The sequence below is a fragment of the Zosterops lateralis genome (genome assembly GCF_965231275.1).
Source record: "Zosterops lateralis genome assembly, chromosome: 2".
NCBI classification, from domain to species: Eukaryota; Metazoa; Chordata; class Aves; order Passeriformes; family Zosteropidae; genus Zosterops; species Zosterops lateralis.
Window position 1 is genome coordinate 71,010,353 of NC_139763.1, and position 15,880 is coordinate 71,026,232.

At 36.4% G+C, this 15,880-nt stretch overlaps 1 protein-coding gene across 5 annotated transcripts in view; it reads right to left on the bottom strand.

The window, feature by feature from the left end:
• The window catches only part of CDK8 (cyclin dependent kinase 8), a 74,866-nt gene that overhangs the window by 21,581 nt on the left and 37,405 nt on the right, over positions 1-15,880 (bottom strand). For 4 of the 5 annotated variants that reach the window (XM_083855110.1, XM_083855109.1, XM_083855108.1 and 1 more), the window contains one exon: positions 15,712-15,852. In XM_083855110.1, the coding sequence (XP_083711236.1) occupies positions 15,712-15,852 (141 nt within the window). Of the gene's footprint in view, positions 1-15,711; positions 15,853-15,880 lie in introns of those variants that run through there. The other variant, XM_083855112.1, reaches the window with a different exon arrangement.

Consider the following 15,880-nt stretch of genomic DNA (forward strand, 5'->3'; position numbering starts at 1 on the left):
ACCACAATACACTATTAAGCTAGAAGTAATTCCTATTCTGTAAAAACAAGGTACAAAAAATTAGTGCTCCAGCAAAAAATTTCCTTGAGAAATTAAACTGCTGTTTATGAAAGGCGACAAAAATGGATTTCTGAAGCTCTACAATCCTTCGACAAAATAAGCAAAAAGAATCTGAGGTGTTGCATTTCTGAGAACAGGTTAAGGATGGAAGATGTTATCAAAAACGTGATCAAAAAAGGTAAGATATATTCCATTGTCTTTCTGACAGCAATAACAACAGATTCAGCTTGTGCAGTATTAGCTCTGTGATTTCCAGAAGAAACTGTCCCCCACATCACCACCATCCCTTTTTACTTTGTGTTTTGATTGTTTTATTTTTTTAATAAAGGCATACACTCCAGGTAAGAACTGCTTCAACATTAAAAAATGCAGAATGTGGGCACACAACAAGCTCTCAAAGCATTCCATTTAGATTGCTTCCACAAAAGTCCTAGAAATAAAGAAGCAGCATACATCTTTAAATTCATAGTTAGTGCTGAACTTTACAGCAATTCAATCTGCTAGGTATGAAAACACATCATTTCACTGAAGAAATCTTCCTACTGATACACTGTGTATGACTCAAAGAACAAATCCATACCTTTTACAAACCCTGCTTCAGTATATATGGGGTGTTAAGCTACATGTCTAATTATGTTTTCATTAGAGTCAACAATATATTAAACAGGCACTAAAATTCTTCAGATATACAATACATGGATATAATGCATGAAGTACCATTTTCCCCCCTACAAGTTCACAGGTTGATAACACTCTACAAAAACGCTTTTAACATCCTCATGATATTTCCCCTTAAAATATTTTACTGTTTGGATTTTGGTAAGGACAAGAAGCCTTATTCACACAAAGACTGCATTATACCAGATGACTACTCAGCATGGCACTGGGTAACAATTCCTGCACCAAAGATCTTCTACAATAAGGTCAAGGCAGGTGGGTAGGGATGAGATGAGAAAGCACAGTAAGACAGTACTAGTTAGTAAAGTAAGTATCAAAAGCTTGATTCACACTCAGATTTCAGAAGTTACAGAACGCATTTGACAATAGAGACAATTTAGAAATCTGTGTAGGAGTATTCTAAAGCTGCAAAATAAAAATCCTCAGTTGGTCTAGAATATTCAGTTCACCTTTTTCTAAAGTCACAGGTCCTTCACTGAAACAGCTGTTTGGAACATAAGATTTTTCCTACAGACAAAAATATTTATGCAGTTACATCACTGTAAGAATACATCATAGTTTAAAAAAGAATTTAAATTAGATGTCTTATTCTGGATGCTTCCTTTTCTAAAATTGTTGTATGCATATACTGGACCAATGTTTTTAGTTGAAAGAATTTTCCAAACAAGATTGTTCAACTTAAATTCAATGGGGGAGAAAACAGTTTAGGGATAGTATTGGCATACCTAAATAATATGTATTTTGAAGAATCCTTGAAAAACACTGAAGCACTGAAGTCCACTAACAAAAGTGAATACGTGTCTCAGGAATTATTGTTAGGTATCTTTCAATCAAGTCCACTATCTGGAGAGAAAAAAACCTGAACAACTCCCCATATTTGTCTCTTTGGGCAACCCATTAGACATTAGAGATTTATTTGCAAAGAAAAATAAGCAGTCATTAAAAACAGAGGGGAAAAATTTGGATAAGCATTAGTTTAATTTGTAAATGTTCAGTTTAATTCTGATTATCCAGAGAAAATTGAAGTTGAAACTGCTTCTTCAAATCACTTGGGCTGAGCAAGTGAAGCAAAATCTTTTATCAATTCCTATACTGCATTCTGAAAATACTCTACTTTAAGGCAGCTATATTTCTTATAACTACAAATTATCAACTTAAACTCCCTAATTTTTGTACTAATAAAGGCATAATTACTTTTGCCATTCAGTAAAATAATTTGCACATGCCAGACAAATGCAAATGAGAAACCTGTTATGATCCTAAACCAAATGTGAAGAGCCATGCAGTGATGTACAGCTGAGTATTTCACAGACCAACAAAAGTGTCTGGCAATCCCATAGAAATAAATACAAGAAAAATCACCCTTCTCCTCCCCAACCCACCTCAGCAGCAGGGGGAGAAGTCATTCTCATAAAAGAATGACCTTGTGACCACGGCAAAGCACTAAAGCTTATTTTGTCCTATATCTGGCTTTGTAGGACTCCTTTTTATGATTCCTGGACAAATTCTAATCTTGTGCATTTAATCACTATTACTGTTGAAAAGAGAATAAGGATCCCCACTGATAAATTCTTAGGTACTTCTAATTTAACAATTATTTGCAAAGTGCAAAAAGAAATCCTAAGAAGTGGGATAATTTCAACCAAGAGAGGTAAAATCCCAAAGAGGTTCATAGATCTGTGAAGAACTTGAGACAGTCATCTTCACCCATCTGCCTGAGTTCACCCAGTATTGCTTGTGTTCCCTCTGATCCTGAAGTCTCTAGTGATGAAAGCTGCACAATTCCCATGCCATCTTCTCTCTTTCACTCTTCTCCATTGCAGTGTTTATCCTCTCCTTCTAACACAACAAGACAAGGTTCGTTGTCTTGTCTCTTCTTCATTAGCAGAAGGCACAGCCACTCCTTCACTCCAAGAACTTCTTACACTTCCTAGGACAAACGTCTCTCTTCAGTCCTATCACCTAGATTTAAAAAAAACCCCAAAACTTTCTCCTGCTCTGTGTTTCCTAGTAGCCTGGGTTTTTTTCTGGATCTATGATCATTCTAGCTCATTTCCTCTAGCTGTTCTGCCTTGGGTCACCCATTTCTTTGAACTCAACTGCTCCAAATTACACACTGCTCCTGCTGAGGCTTCACTAATGCTAAATGCAGTGGAGGGATTGCTTTACATGCCTTGCACAGTGTCTTCCACTTTGTATGACCTCAGTATGGTATCCTGCCTCACTGCTTATATTGATTCATGGTAAGGTTATCAGCCATGCATTTTCTTCACATCTTTTTGGCAAGACTACAGCTTTGAACGAACGTTGCAGTCGCATTAAACGCTGATCATTAAACGCTGAAAATGTTTGTGTTCTTTCACAGAGAGGAAACGAGACTTCAGAACTTACCTGAATTGCCGTTTTGAAGGCAAACAAAATGAAAACTATACCAGTCTGTGCCATGATGAGATGTGACAAGAAAAAAACATAATTTCTGCTGCTCAGAGGAAGTTACTGATAGGAGCAGGAGATGATTATTTATTCTATGCTTGTATACTAGATACCTGGTAATCCTAGAACATTGTCTCATGCTCCTGGAAAAGTATTTTGATGTTAGGGCCTCTTTTCACTAAGCTTTACTCCAAAGCAGAGAGGAAAGAACTGGAAATTTTTAGACAGCTTAACAATTGCAATTTTTGATACTTAGTACTTTTAGCATCAAATCAGGTCTGCAGGAACTATTATTCCACATACATTTTGCTACTAGTCTGTTTCTGAAATCACCAGTTTTCAAAGACTGATTTTAAACATAGGTATTACATAGTGAGTAACCTAAACTCCCTTGAATTACCTATTTTGGTATTATTATGAGGATGCTACCTCTTCCCCACCCACGTTATTAACTTTTGGCAACATTTCTATGTATACTAATGAACAGACTCATACTCCTTACACATCCTTTTTAATGCACCTTTTAATAAGGTTTTAGTATAATCCTAACCAATTTTCATTTGGATAATCCAATACTTCAGAGTTTGGCTCCCAAAACATTACTCAGTAGAGGATTCACAACCATGGGTTCACATACATCAGTGATATTTGTTTACTGCCGTTTGCACATCATTACTGGCTGTGCCACCACCTTACAAAAGTGGCCATACCATCCACTTCTACCTGTGATAAGCCATGATAATTTATAAGAACATAATAGTGGTTTTCAATTTTTTAAAAAAGAGCAGTTTAACTTTAAAAGGACGATACTAGGCAAAGGGCTTTTATCCCTAAATTATTTTGCTTTTGCAACTAGGACCTCAACAATGATTCTATTATGATTTATAGTGAACAACTTCCTTATATTTTAGACTTCAAAGTATCATACTAAACAATATAGTTAAAAACACAACCTCACAATCATACAAAACCGTAACTGAACTTCTTCAGCTGTATGCGAGCAAGTGCCTGTGAAGCATGAAACACAAGTAAGTTAAAAATGTCTTGCTGAGAAAAAATAAAAAACAACAACAAAAAATCTAAAATGTTTTGAAAGACAACTGAAAGGGCTTAGCAAGTTGCAGCCTGCTCAGAAGAGCACCTTTGTGGCACAGTGGTAGAAATTGTAATATACTGATGTGGTTTATCACTTCCCAGTTAGGTCCTCTAAAAAAATAAGCTGTGCAGCAAAACCTACTAGCCTTCAGCCTGGCTTGCAAAATTCACACCCCATCTCAAGGTCTATGATGTAGAGAGCCTGACTCACAAAAGATTCAATGTTTATGCTTCTTCAGGCACATCTAACAACCCTGTTGATCTTCAAGCAGTCATAACCAAAATATAGCCTTATTATCTAGTTGGTACACTCCCTAATTGCATTCTTAGGGACTCCAACTGTCTTTTTGGACCAGTTCACAGTTAGAGAAAATGATTTCATTTTCATTCTAAAATAAGTCCATTTTCTTTCCACTTAGAACAAAACTGACTACTTCAATACTAAATAGTACTCTAGCACAACAGTAGTGACAACATAACCTTATTCAAATGATGGTATCAGCACTTCTCTAAAGTTAATTGCTTTCCTTGAATTCAAAGGTGTGCATTTTATTTTGCAACTGATGAGGGCTATAAAATATATTAGAATCAAAAAACCACCACAAACACTGGTGAAAACAATGGCTCCACAACATGTATTAAATCTAAACATTACAATATTATTTCTGATTACAAAACACATGAATTGCAAAAAACACTGGGAAACTAAGAAAGCCTATTTTAATGTAATACTTCCTGTTCATTATCTTCTTACAGAGAACATCCCAGAGCTCTTTAAAATAAATAAACTGAGCATCTAAACAAAATTATCTTTAAAACTAGGAGCCATTAAAATTACCAGTAACAGCCAAACAAAAACAAACCCCTAAATTATCAAAGCACACATGTCCGAAAATTTTAAAAGTACAGGAAGTATTTGGATAGATAGAAAATGGAGGGATGCTGTAGCTATGCCAAGGGGGCCTTCTGCTAGTTACCATCAACCATATTTTATCTCTGTTTCAGCCTTATGAAAGCTGTTAAGTCTCACTACTACGTTTTTAGGTTCTGAACACACTCCAAAAATTTTCTTTCACTGCTGTCACTCAATTACTGCCAACTTGAGGCAATGTAACTTATTAAAAGCTTGTAAACTGCCTGATATACAGACTTTTCTCACTTTAACTGGAACTGAATTCAAACTGAATAAAAAAAAATAATTACTCTTTTCAGGCCAACTCTTTCAGCCCCTAGAAATGTCAGCACAAGTGGCACAGCGTGACTTTCTGTACTAAGCCTCAAAGCAAGGAAAGGTGGATATCACAGGCAAAAATATTATTATATCAGGAAAATCTACCTTGTCAAATAACATTAACACATCATTCAAAAGTGTAGTAACAAATTTAATGCACTGAAATGAACAGTCCTGAAGAAATGTATTTCCTGTGGGTTTTGCTACAGCAGCAATTACCCTGTCCACAGGTTAGGCTGACTCTGGATGCTGTGCCCACATCAGAGCAGGATTAAATGCAAGAGGAGAGCATGCTCTGAAACTGTTTTTTTAGGTACTATGTTATTCTATACATAATTCCATCTCCCTTTTAAATTCAAAGTTCTGCCTCACAAGTAAGGATTTTAAATGTGTAATAAAAACCCTGAGTACCATTTTAGCTCAGTAATTTTGTTGGAGCAGTTTCCGCAGGGTGACAGGTACTCAGTAGTACTGTATTCTCACACATCCCAAAACTCTCACACAAAGGCAGGAAATTGCCTTATTTACTCTTCGGTTTACATGCATTGCATTTTCTCTAAAAGCCCTATTTTGTTGTTGTTTTTTCATCTAAATAATATGTTTATTGCTTCCATATCACCGTAACTGTATGGACTATAAACAACCCCTCCCTACTCAGGATTAAGAAAAAATATCAAAGGCAAAAAAGCCTATGTAATTTATTACTATGCACTTTCCAGTGGTTGCATGGGCTTTGCTTGTTAGAACACTTTTGTGCACAGAACAAATACACTATTTCAAACTACATGCCAAATATCTCCTTTTGTGTCACTCATATCCACAGTAAGGCAGATGAAGTTGGGAGTTCATAGAGAATAAGTTTTTACCTAAGTGTGTAAGTGGGATAAGTGTGTCTTATTCATAACTTTACTTTAAACCTACTCAGATTAGAGTGACTCAAAGGACTGTTTTCTTATCATCTCTTCCTCTATATAATGAACATAGATAATTCATACAGAACATAGCATTTTCTCCATACAGCAGACTGCAGTGAAAACACTTATTATGGCTATTTCCTATATTTTGAATCCCTATTCCTACCTTGCACAGCATGTGATAACTTCTCCACAACCTTAACAAGGTACATAGCAGCAAAAAAAATCCAACAAAATTAAAATTCAAACTGCATTTAGGTATTTCTAAAATCATATCCTAGGGCTTTTACTAAATCCCACTGAAGGGTTTTTATTGACTTACTTTAAAGGTACATCGGTGATCAAAGAGCTTCTGGTCCTCCATACTCCTCTTAGGTCAGAACCACAAGTTATGCTGGTATTTTTTCCATCTGGCTAGTACAACTCATCACCTTCATGGCAGGAATTAGATTGGGAGTTTCTAGCATGCCTTTCCTCTGCCCAACTCTTACCCCTATTTGTATTTACATATATAGATATGAGAGTTCCTGCAGTCAGTTTAGTGTAACTACTGAGATGACTGACTTGGCCTTCAAACAGTGAAGGATTACTTACATTACTCTTTCCAGCACCAGAATCAGGTATCTGGCCATCCTGGAAAGCCAGCACATGAAAAAACAGGCTAGTAACAAAAGAACAAATTTTCAACTACAGAAAAGAAAGAAATCTAAGATAGTCTGCCCAGCAGCTGACATATTTTCATCCCCTATGTGTCATACATATGCAGATAGATACATGTAATCATCTACAAATTACATTCCTCAATATATTACTTAAATTACACCATTCTACTTCAGTTATCAACTTACTTAAATGACCTGGAATTTTAAAAAGTCAAAATATTTCTAAGCTTGAAAAAAGCAAAAGAAGTATTTCAGCATTTGTCCCTGGTTCAACTATCAGTACATTTCTCCCAGAACATATGCCCTCGTCTATATAACATTTGCTTTTCCTGACATTTGAAAGAAATGGTCTGTTTTGATATCACGTCTTTTTACCAAATGTACCTGAAATTTGATAACAGATACAAAGGTCACTTGAGGAAACTAAGAATCACATGTCCAGATAAGCTTTGTCTCCTTAAGCAACCACAAAATATGAGCAGACTAATATAATTTTAATTGTAGAACATGCAACACAACCTGCCTTTTTAAAACTATTTTCTCCTAGAGACTGCAGAAGCCATGCTATCATTCTGCATACCTACGACTCTACAGTAGCACTTTGTTTCCAGCTCAGAAGTCAATATGTAACATGAAGACACATGTTTAAGGTGTTGCAATTAAATGTATATTCCAGTCAAGGACAAACTTCCCAAAAGCACAGAAAATGCCTGCATTCATTTCAAACCCTGTAAGGTAAAGATGCAAGTGGTTATAAAGATAAATTTTGAAACACTTAATTTAGTCCTGAAGGGCTCCAGAGGAATGAGGAAAAATATTCAAATTTGGAATATCCCTTTTGCAACAGTTTTCACCGCCTGTTAACTGGTCCAAGACTGCTAGTTAAAATTATTCCATGTACAATGATGCAGAAATGTCAGGAAAAAAAATAGTCTGCTTCCATTGCTTCTTGTGTCTGGCAGTTCTGCAGCAGATAAGGCAAAAATATCTCACTAAAACATCAATAATCATGTAATGCAATTTCAGGCCTACAAATCCTCATCTGTGTTGCACTTGTCTGTGCCTAACATTATCTGGTGGCAGTTCAGTAAGCAGTCTTACTTTTTCCATTTATTTTCTGTACCTTGTACTTCTTTCATGTAGAAGTCTACAATGATTTCAGAGTGCCAAACTCAGAAACTTTACCTGTACTTCCTCTAGACAATAACATTGCCCAAACACATCTAAGTTTGATCATATTATTGGCTTGGTAAATTAGCAAAGCCACTCTTATAATACATTTATTGTTCCACTTTGACCTTGCCTTTAAACTTGGACAAAGACTGGATTTACTCTAGTTTCAAAACAAGACATATTCATTAATAGAGCAAAAATTGTTGTCAGTATTACTGCCAGTTTTAAACATGAAGGTTGTGAGACTTGGGTCTTATCACTACACAGGATTAATTATTTTGACAATTATTTATGGAAAAGAAATACTGAGCTAAAAAGAAGAAAAACTGAATTTAGGTTCCACCAGAAAAAAAGTAAGTCAGTACACACTGATATAGTCGGACCTTTTGGAAACACTTGCCAAAGATAATGAAAGGCTACAAAAAATTACAGATAGGGTTGGACTTGACAATCAAGCAAATGGGGCTTTGAATAAAAGCAGTACTCTAAGAAAGGCAGATTTGAAAAACCTGTACCTGGAATAGAGATTGCTGACCTTTCCTCGCACTCCTACTTTCACTTAAATCAAGCAAATAAATGAGCTTTTCACTTGCAATCAGAAAAATATCCATCAAATGTTCCCCTATTCAGCACTCCATCTTCTGATAAATTGGAATCTAACAGCATTGTGTGATAAAAGATTATCAAATAACTGTTAGGACTGATTTAGCATTTTTGCTAAACACTGGTTGCTTGGATAAAAATTTTCAAGTGTTACCTGTTCATCTCACATATTACAAAGATCTTGGAGTCTGTACTATTCTTTCACAATCCTTACTTTAAACTTGTTAAATGGCCTTGCATTTTCATATAAGTCCTAAGGTTAAAGATGATCAACCTGTAAAAAGCTATGGAAGATTACATTCAGATTCAAAAATTGCTTGAAAGGACACAGCCTGTGAATTAAAATAAAATCTTTTCACCATCTTTAAAGATTGATTTTCAAAATTACCAAGAAGTCTTGCAGTGAAGACCCTAACACAACTGGAAGAATAGACTGAATATTTTATTTCCATTTATATTTTCCATTTGATTTCAGTACTTACCACCTTCAGCAAAGAACGAAAAATATAGGTCTAATAGCTTAGGTATATCCTTCTAAGAGATACTGCCATTACACAGATGTTTCATACCGAAGTCTGTAACAATTTATGATCCAGTAGAAGTATATCTTGCATTTTTTGACCACATAGCTTCCAAAAAGGTTTTAGGGAATGCACCACCATTCTCCTCAGGAAAAGAAAATGGCATCATGTCATACCTCTCATCATACTGCAGTCAAGATGCACTGCAAAAATGAAAATGTCCTGCTGCACTTCAAAAATTTGATATTTCACTGCTTTCTTCACACTGTTACTTATTCCTTGGGAACTACTGGATCTTTCATATTCATCTTACACCTGCTCCTACATAGCCTACCTCTTGCACCTGGCATCTCTTCTCTTAATTTGTTAGAAGCTGGATTTTAGATTTTGAGAAAACATTAATTGAATTTTTCAAGACAAATCAAGTGGTGAAGATACAACACATTCAGAGTGGCTGATGCTGGAAAACACCACTGGAAATCATCTGCCAGCTTGCTGAGGGTGTGCTCCATCTCACTGTTCAGGTTACTAACGATGATGTTAAACAAGCACTGAACTCAGAATCAGCCCTTGGGACACTCCACCAGGGACTGCTGTCCAGCTTAACTTTATTGCAGTGGCCACAATCCTTTCTGAGCCCTTCAACTCACCCAGTTTTCAGTGCCCTTCCCTGTGTGCACTTCATCAGCTTGTCTACAAGGATGGATAGGATGCAAAGCTGAATGCCTTACCAAAGCAAGCAACATCCATGGCTGTTAGCCCATCCATCGAGTTGGTCACTGAAGGCTTTCACGTCAGCCAAGCACAATCTCCCCTGCATAAAAACCCATGCTGACTACTCTCAATCACCTTGATGTCTTCCAAATGTTTGAAAATGGCTTCCAGGAGGATGTGATCCATCACATTTCCAGTGATCAAGGTGAGAGTGATGGGGAATGTAATTTCCCAGGCCCTCCTTGAAGACTGGAGTGACATTTGCTTTCTTCCCCTCAGGAAACTCCCCTGATGGCTATGACCTTTCAAAGAGAGTGGCCTCACAATTATTTGCATATATGAATATGAAGCACATGATTTGACATATGTCCCTAGGCTTCTCTAGAGTGAACTCAAAGATCTCTCGCTACTTTTACAACTAGAAAGCTGGTAGCACTCCAACAATATACTATTTCTATTTTTAAATCTGTATTTGTACAAAACTGATAGACATTACTCAGTCAAAAGTTTGACCTAACAGGCTATCTTTTCAGGGTTTTTTGGGTTGCTTCTCTCTCTTTTTTTTTTTTTTTTTTTTTTTGCAATCGCTGGCATGAGCACCAAATACTAAAATTTTGCCGTTTCTTTTGATCACTTCTACATTTTCATTGCTTACTGGTTTGAAAGTGTAATCTAATACATGAAGAAAGTGCTCCGAAAGGTAGGCAAGGAAGTAGCTGTGTTCCTTGTAAACAGAAAAATTAAGAAACACTAGATAATATTATTTTAACTATGGAATATTTAGAACTATAGTAAAGTACAACTCACAGGAAAGCATGTGATTAGAAGCACATGCAAGAAAATAAACTTCTGCCAGACACACTGTTCTTTTGTGATCTCATGAAAGTACACGCCTAATGAAAAACACCTTGGAAACAAAAATCTTGGGAAATATAACAGGTGACAACCAGAAGAGTGATTGGGTTTGGATTGCTGGGATTTTTTTTCTCTTCTGAAAGCAAATCATCAGCAAGTCATTATAATACCTTTTGGGAAATAACACCTATTCCTTGTTGATCTACTTAGAGTAGAAAATCACCCTAGTTTTAAAGCTGCTAACTTATTTCTAGTAATGTGCACTATTATCACTTTTTTCTTTTCAAGGATTTAGGTTCACTCTTTCAAATGACCACAGCTTTGGAAGCTTTATAGGAAATGCATTCCCAGGGTATTTCTGAAGTAATCCTTAAATACTGACAGGGAGACACCCTTGGATTCTAGAGTTCAAATGAGGAAAACAGAAAACTGCCACCGTGGAAGTTCCATATATTTAACTTTGCCTAAAGCACACATTTAAGTGATTGACCTTAGAGAGCCTGGAAAGTGACTAAGCTCCTGTCTACAGAAAAAAAAGACTGTCAGTGGCTTTTCCTTATTCACTGTTAAAAGAACATCTTTAATGTTCTCAGAAATCCCAAAGCTGGTAGCAGGTATCCTTGGGAAGAGTCCAGATCTCAGAAAGCTACCTGCCAACTGTATTAAAGCCTGCCTCTGCCTCAAAGCTTATTAAAAGCCAGTGCTCGCCCCACAGCAGCCCTCGAGCTGAGCTGCACACCAGGAACACCTTCCCCAGACTGCACTAGTGCCAGTCTGCAAATGTTCAAAAACACAGTGACACAATGCCAGGCTAACTAGGGATGTTATTGACAAAGGCTAGGAGACCGTTAATTCCTTTGGCAAGAGACAGGAGGAGAAGAATGAGAAGCAGAAGCCCAGCACTCTGTTCCCCACTTCCATACCTCACTTGCCAAGTGGCAATTCATCTGTTCAACACCCACTCACACCATGCACAAAGAAATAGGCCAGGGAATGTAGTCTGAAGATTCAGGAACAAAAATCATTTTATACTAGTGTCCCAGCTGCAGTACTACAAGACGTGAGATTTCCTCTAGGTTGTTTTTTTGGTGTGGTTTTTTTTTTGTTGTTTTTTTTTTTTTTTTTTTTTTCGGTGGGCGGTGGTGGTATGCGCTTAAGCACTGCTGCACCATGGAAGTATTTTAAGTAGCTCAGGTGCCAATTCCATTATTAATGTAAATTGCAGACTAATCTTACCTACTGTCACTACACAGAAGCTGTGGAGGGGTGCTCGTCTCTCACCTGAGACTGGATCCTGACTGTGTAGACACGACAACCACCAAAAAAGTTAAATAGAGATGCACTTTCAAATGCCAACAGGCATGACTCAGAAGTTATTGTACCATGCAAAAGGACCTCTATTTGGAGCCTGTTACTCGAAAAAACCTTCCAAGCATGCTGCAAGGTGCATGCTGTCTTTTCCCTTGCTGTTGAGGGTGCATATTGATGAAAACAAATCTATGGCAAATCTTCTGCTGATGCAGAAGTGTGGAGTAAGAACTTTGAGTAAAGGAAGAAGCACAATAGCTGCATATTATAAAGTGGAAAAATATTCAGAAAAGAAGTCAGCAAAATGCAGTATGTTTCAAGCATGCTTGATAACTAAATTCAAAATATTATTAAAACTATAATTGATGCACTTCGTGGTAATTATATGAAGTGTTCTTATTTCCTTCCTGTTACAGTCAGAGCATGAATAAACAATCTGCTTTCAATTGCTCTCAGCCATGAAATTTAAAGCTGAAGAATATGCAAGTCAAATAAGAAATTTTAAAAGGGCTGGCATTTATTTGTTGAAAATTTTTACTGGTATGTTTCAGAGACATGGAAAAGCTAACTACTCAAGTACAGTAGTATTCAAGGCAGTATTCAAATACAATCAACATTTACTACTCTGATGGAAATGTGAATTGGCTTTCATGTATCCAGTGAAATAAAAAGTCAAGTGTTTAAGTTACTGCAAAGATTTGTATACATTTCCTTTGTAAAAGGCACACCATTAACTAAAAACCCCACAACAGACAACTTTTGTCTTCCAACATATTTTACTGTTTCATACAGAATACAGTCACCTTATACAAACCTTACATGAGTTGAGATTTCTTGATTTCAATACTGTGAAGACAAATTTCAGTCTAAGCTCGTGTGATTTTAATAGCTGCTACATTTTACTGCCCAGCTTGTAGATGCAAGCAAGAAAGGAGTTCGTTTATGCCATATTTTGTTTCCAGTTAGAGAAATCAAAATCTCAAAACTCCCAAAAATTACCTATCTAAAAGCTAACTCAACTAAGACATCTAAAAAAAAAAAAAAAAAACCAAAAAAACACAACAACAACAACAAAAAACAAAAAAAAAAACCCAACAGAAAACCAATCCAAATCCAGAATACTGCACTTAGATGGAAGGTAATTATACCGATAACTCATACTCATTAAAAAATTCCTTATCCCATGAGAGAAAGATTTTTTTGCAAAGTACTATACTCTTTAGCTTCCTATCAGCCTCAAGCACCATCACCCTTATAAATATAGTATAGGACATGAAATCAAGTGTGTTACCTAAGCAGCTCTGTGGGTGTATCGAAATCCAGGAAAACACAAAACATCTAGAAACTACAGCAATACCTATCGTTTAAAGGCACAACAGGAAAAACATAGTAAATCTGTCCAGCCATCCAATCTGGAGTTAAAATTGATGATTTAACACTGATATTCCTGAAGAATAACATTACAGGTATCCTGGAACAGAAAATCACATCTAAGCATTAATGTCAGTTATGCTGCTTTGAATCAGAGTGTTAGTGAAGCCCCAATTCTCAAGCTTAACCAACTGGCCCCTGTCTTTCCAAGACAAAACACTAGGTAGAATCCTTTCTGTTACTCAGGTTATTTCCAGACCCTGATAAAAGAAAGAAAGCATTGGCAGGTGCAATTCTGTCTTTTGAAACATGTGCCTTCTGAATTTAACTCAAACTGAACAGTTTCAAAATAACAAGTTTGAAATGTTTCCACGGACAAGGCAGCACAGGCAGCCCCGGTACAGCTCATACAGATTCTCACCAACACAGCTTGACAAGGTTCTGGTGGGAAGACCTCTCTCTCTCTGCCTCAAGCTTTTGGTCTCTTCCTCAGATTATCAAAATACAGCCAACTGTGATGCTGGATTTTCTGCTGAAAGGAAACTTGATGCTGGACTGAGGCCACCAACTCATTTCACAGAAAATAAATGGCAGTAGTTGTTTAGCAGTCACACACTTAAACTGTATTTGAGCTACAGCCCTAGATGTGAAAGGCTCTGTAATAAATTACCAATCTCCTGAGCCATCCAGTAAACAACGTGCATGGTTTTCTTTTAAGCATTATTTTAAGTTCACAAATTTTCCAAAAGTGTAGAAAGTAAAACATCAGAAGAATTTAGATTCTTGATGACAAATCATTTGCTTCCTGTATGCCTCTTAAAAATATAGTAAAGTTGTCTAAGTAGTAAAATGCACTATGTATTTCTATATTATGTTTTGCTCTGCTACTTCATGAGTCATGACAAAACCACCAGAACCTTTCTAATATTTTCCTCGCAGTGCTGAAGCTTTTGTTCCATTTCTAAAACCAGGAGCAAATTAAAACCATATTCAATCCAGAAAATCAAAGTTTCCTTGTATTTCAGTTCTGAAAATGCTGTTTATCAGAGGTCTACCTTTTCCCTTCAGGAGAAACTAGAATTCTGTAAAAGCATTTATCAGGCATGAAAATAGGTGTCAAAAAACTAGTCCCTGACCACATTTCCAGGAACCCTATTAAAGCTTTTTTAAAGACAAAAAGTGACTCTGGAAGAGTACTAAGAAAGCCAGACTTATTTCACCAAACACAGAATACCACTGGTAATAATGACTCATAGGAATTAAAGGTCAAACTAATGATACTTCTAATTACTGAAATTTCATTCATGCATGAGAGTATCATATATAGGTGGTACACTTAGAAGTAAATTGAAAAAAAGAATGCTATCAAAAAGTAAGAGCTACAGACAAGTGGATCAGAGAAACTACCCAATTTCAAGACAACAGACTTTAAAAAAGACCAGTTAGCTGTGGGCATATTTTGAAGGTAAATATATAAGAATTGGTGAGATTCACCAGTTGAAAAGAATTTGCTGGTTAAAGACACTAACTCGGGTTAAAAATGTTTTCCTTATATTGTAGTTTTGATAAACATTAGTTTTCGTGCAGAAATCACCTAAATTTGGCATGGCTATACTGCTGGTAGATGATAAACATTAGGAGAAAATAATGGCTTTCAAAGGTCACTTTCCTGTGTTACACTGATAATTGCAGAAAAAAAAATATTTCAGCAGTTCCTACAGTCATTCTCCCTCACCTACCCCAAAGCTGTATTTAGTTATTTATCTTGCCTGCAGTGATACTACTAGAGGCATTTTCTATACTTCAATGTGCCTGTTATTTAAATGAACCCATTTAAAGTAGTTTCTTTAAAAAAATCAAAAAACAAAACCAGCCATCTGATACACTTGCTTTCATAAGCATATCAGATCACAGCCAGCTTTTAAAATTCACTCTACTAATCAAGGCCGTCTGACTGCAGTGTAAAAATATATATTTATTAGTACATGCTCTTAGCACCAAGGTTTTAGTTTCCCAGTGGTTTTTCATCAAAAAAACCAACCCTTGCCCTCAATCATGATCCCAGTGCTAAAACCCATTGCAGATCCACTTACCAAATCCCTGTGTAACACCCAGTTAGCATGCAGGTAGTGAATACCATCTAGGATCTGATATAACAGCGACTTCACCATCCCCCGAGGTAACTGAACTGGTTTCTTGTTTGCTTTAGAAGCCCTGTGAAACTTGATTATATGCTGCAAAGGGGAAAAAAGAAATAAAAAT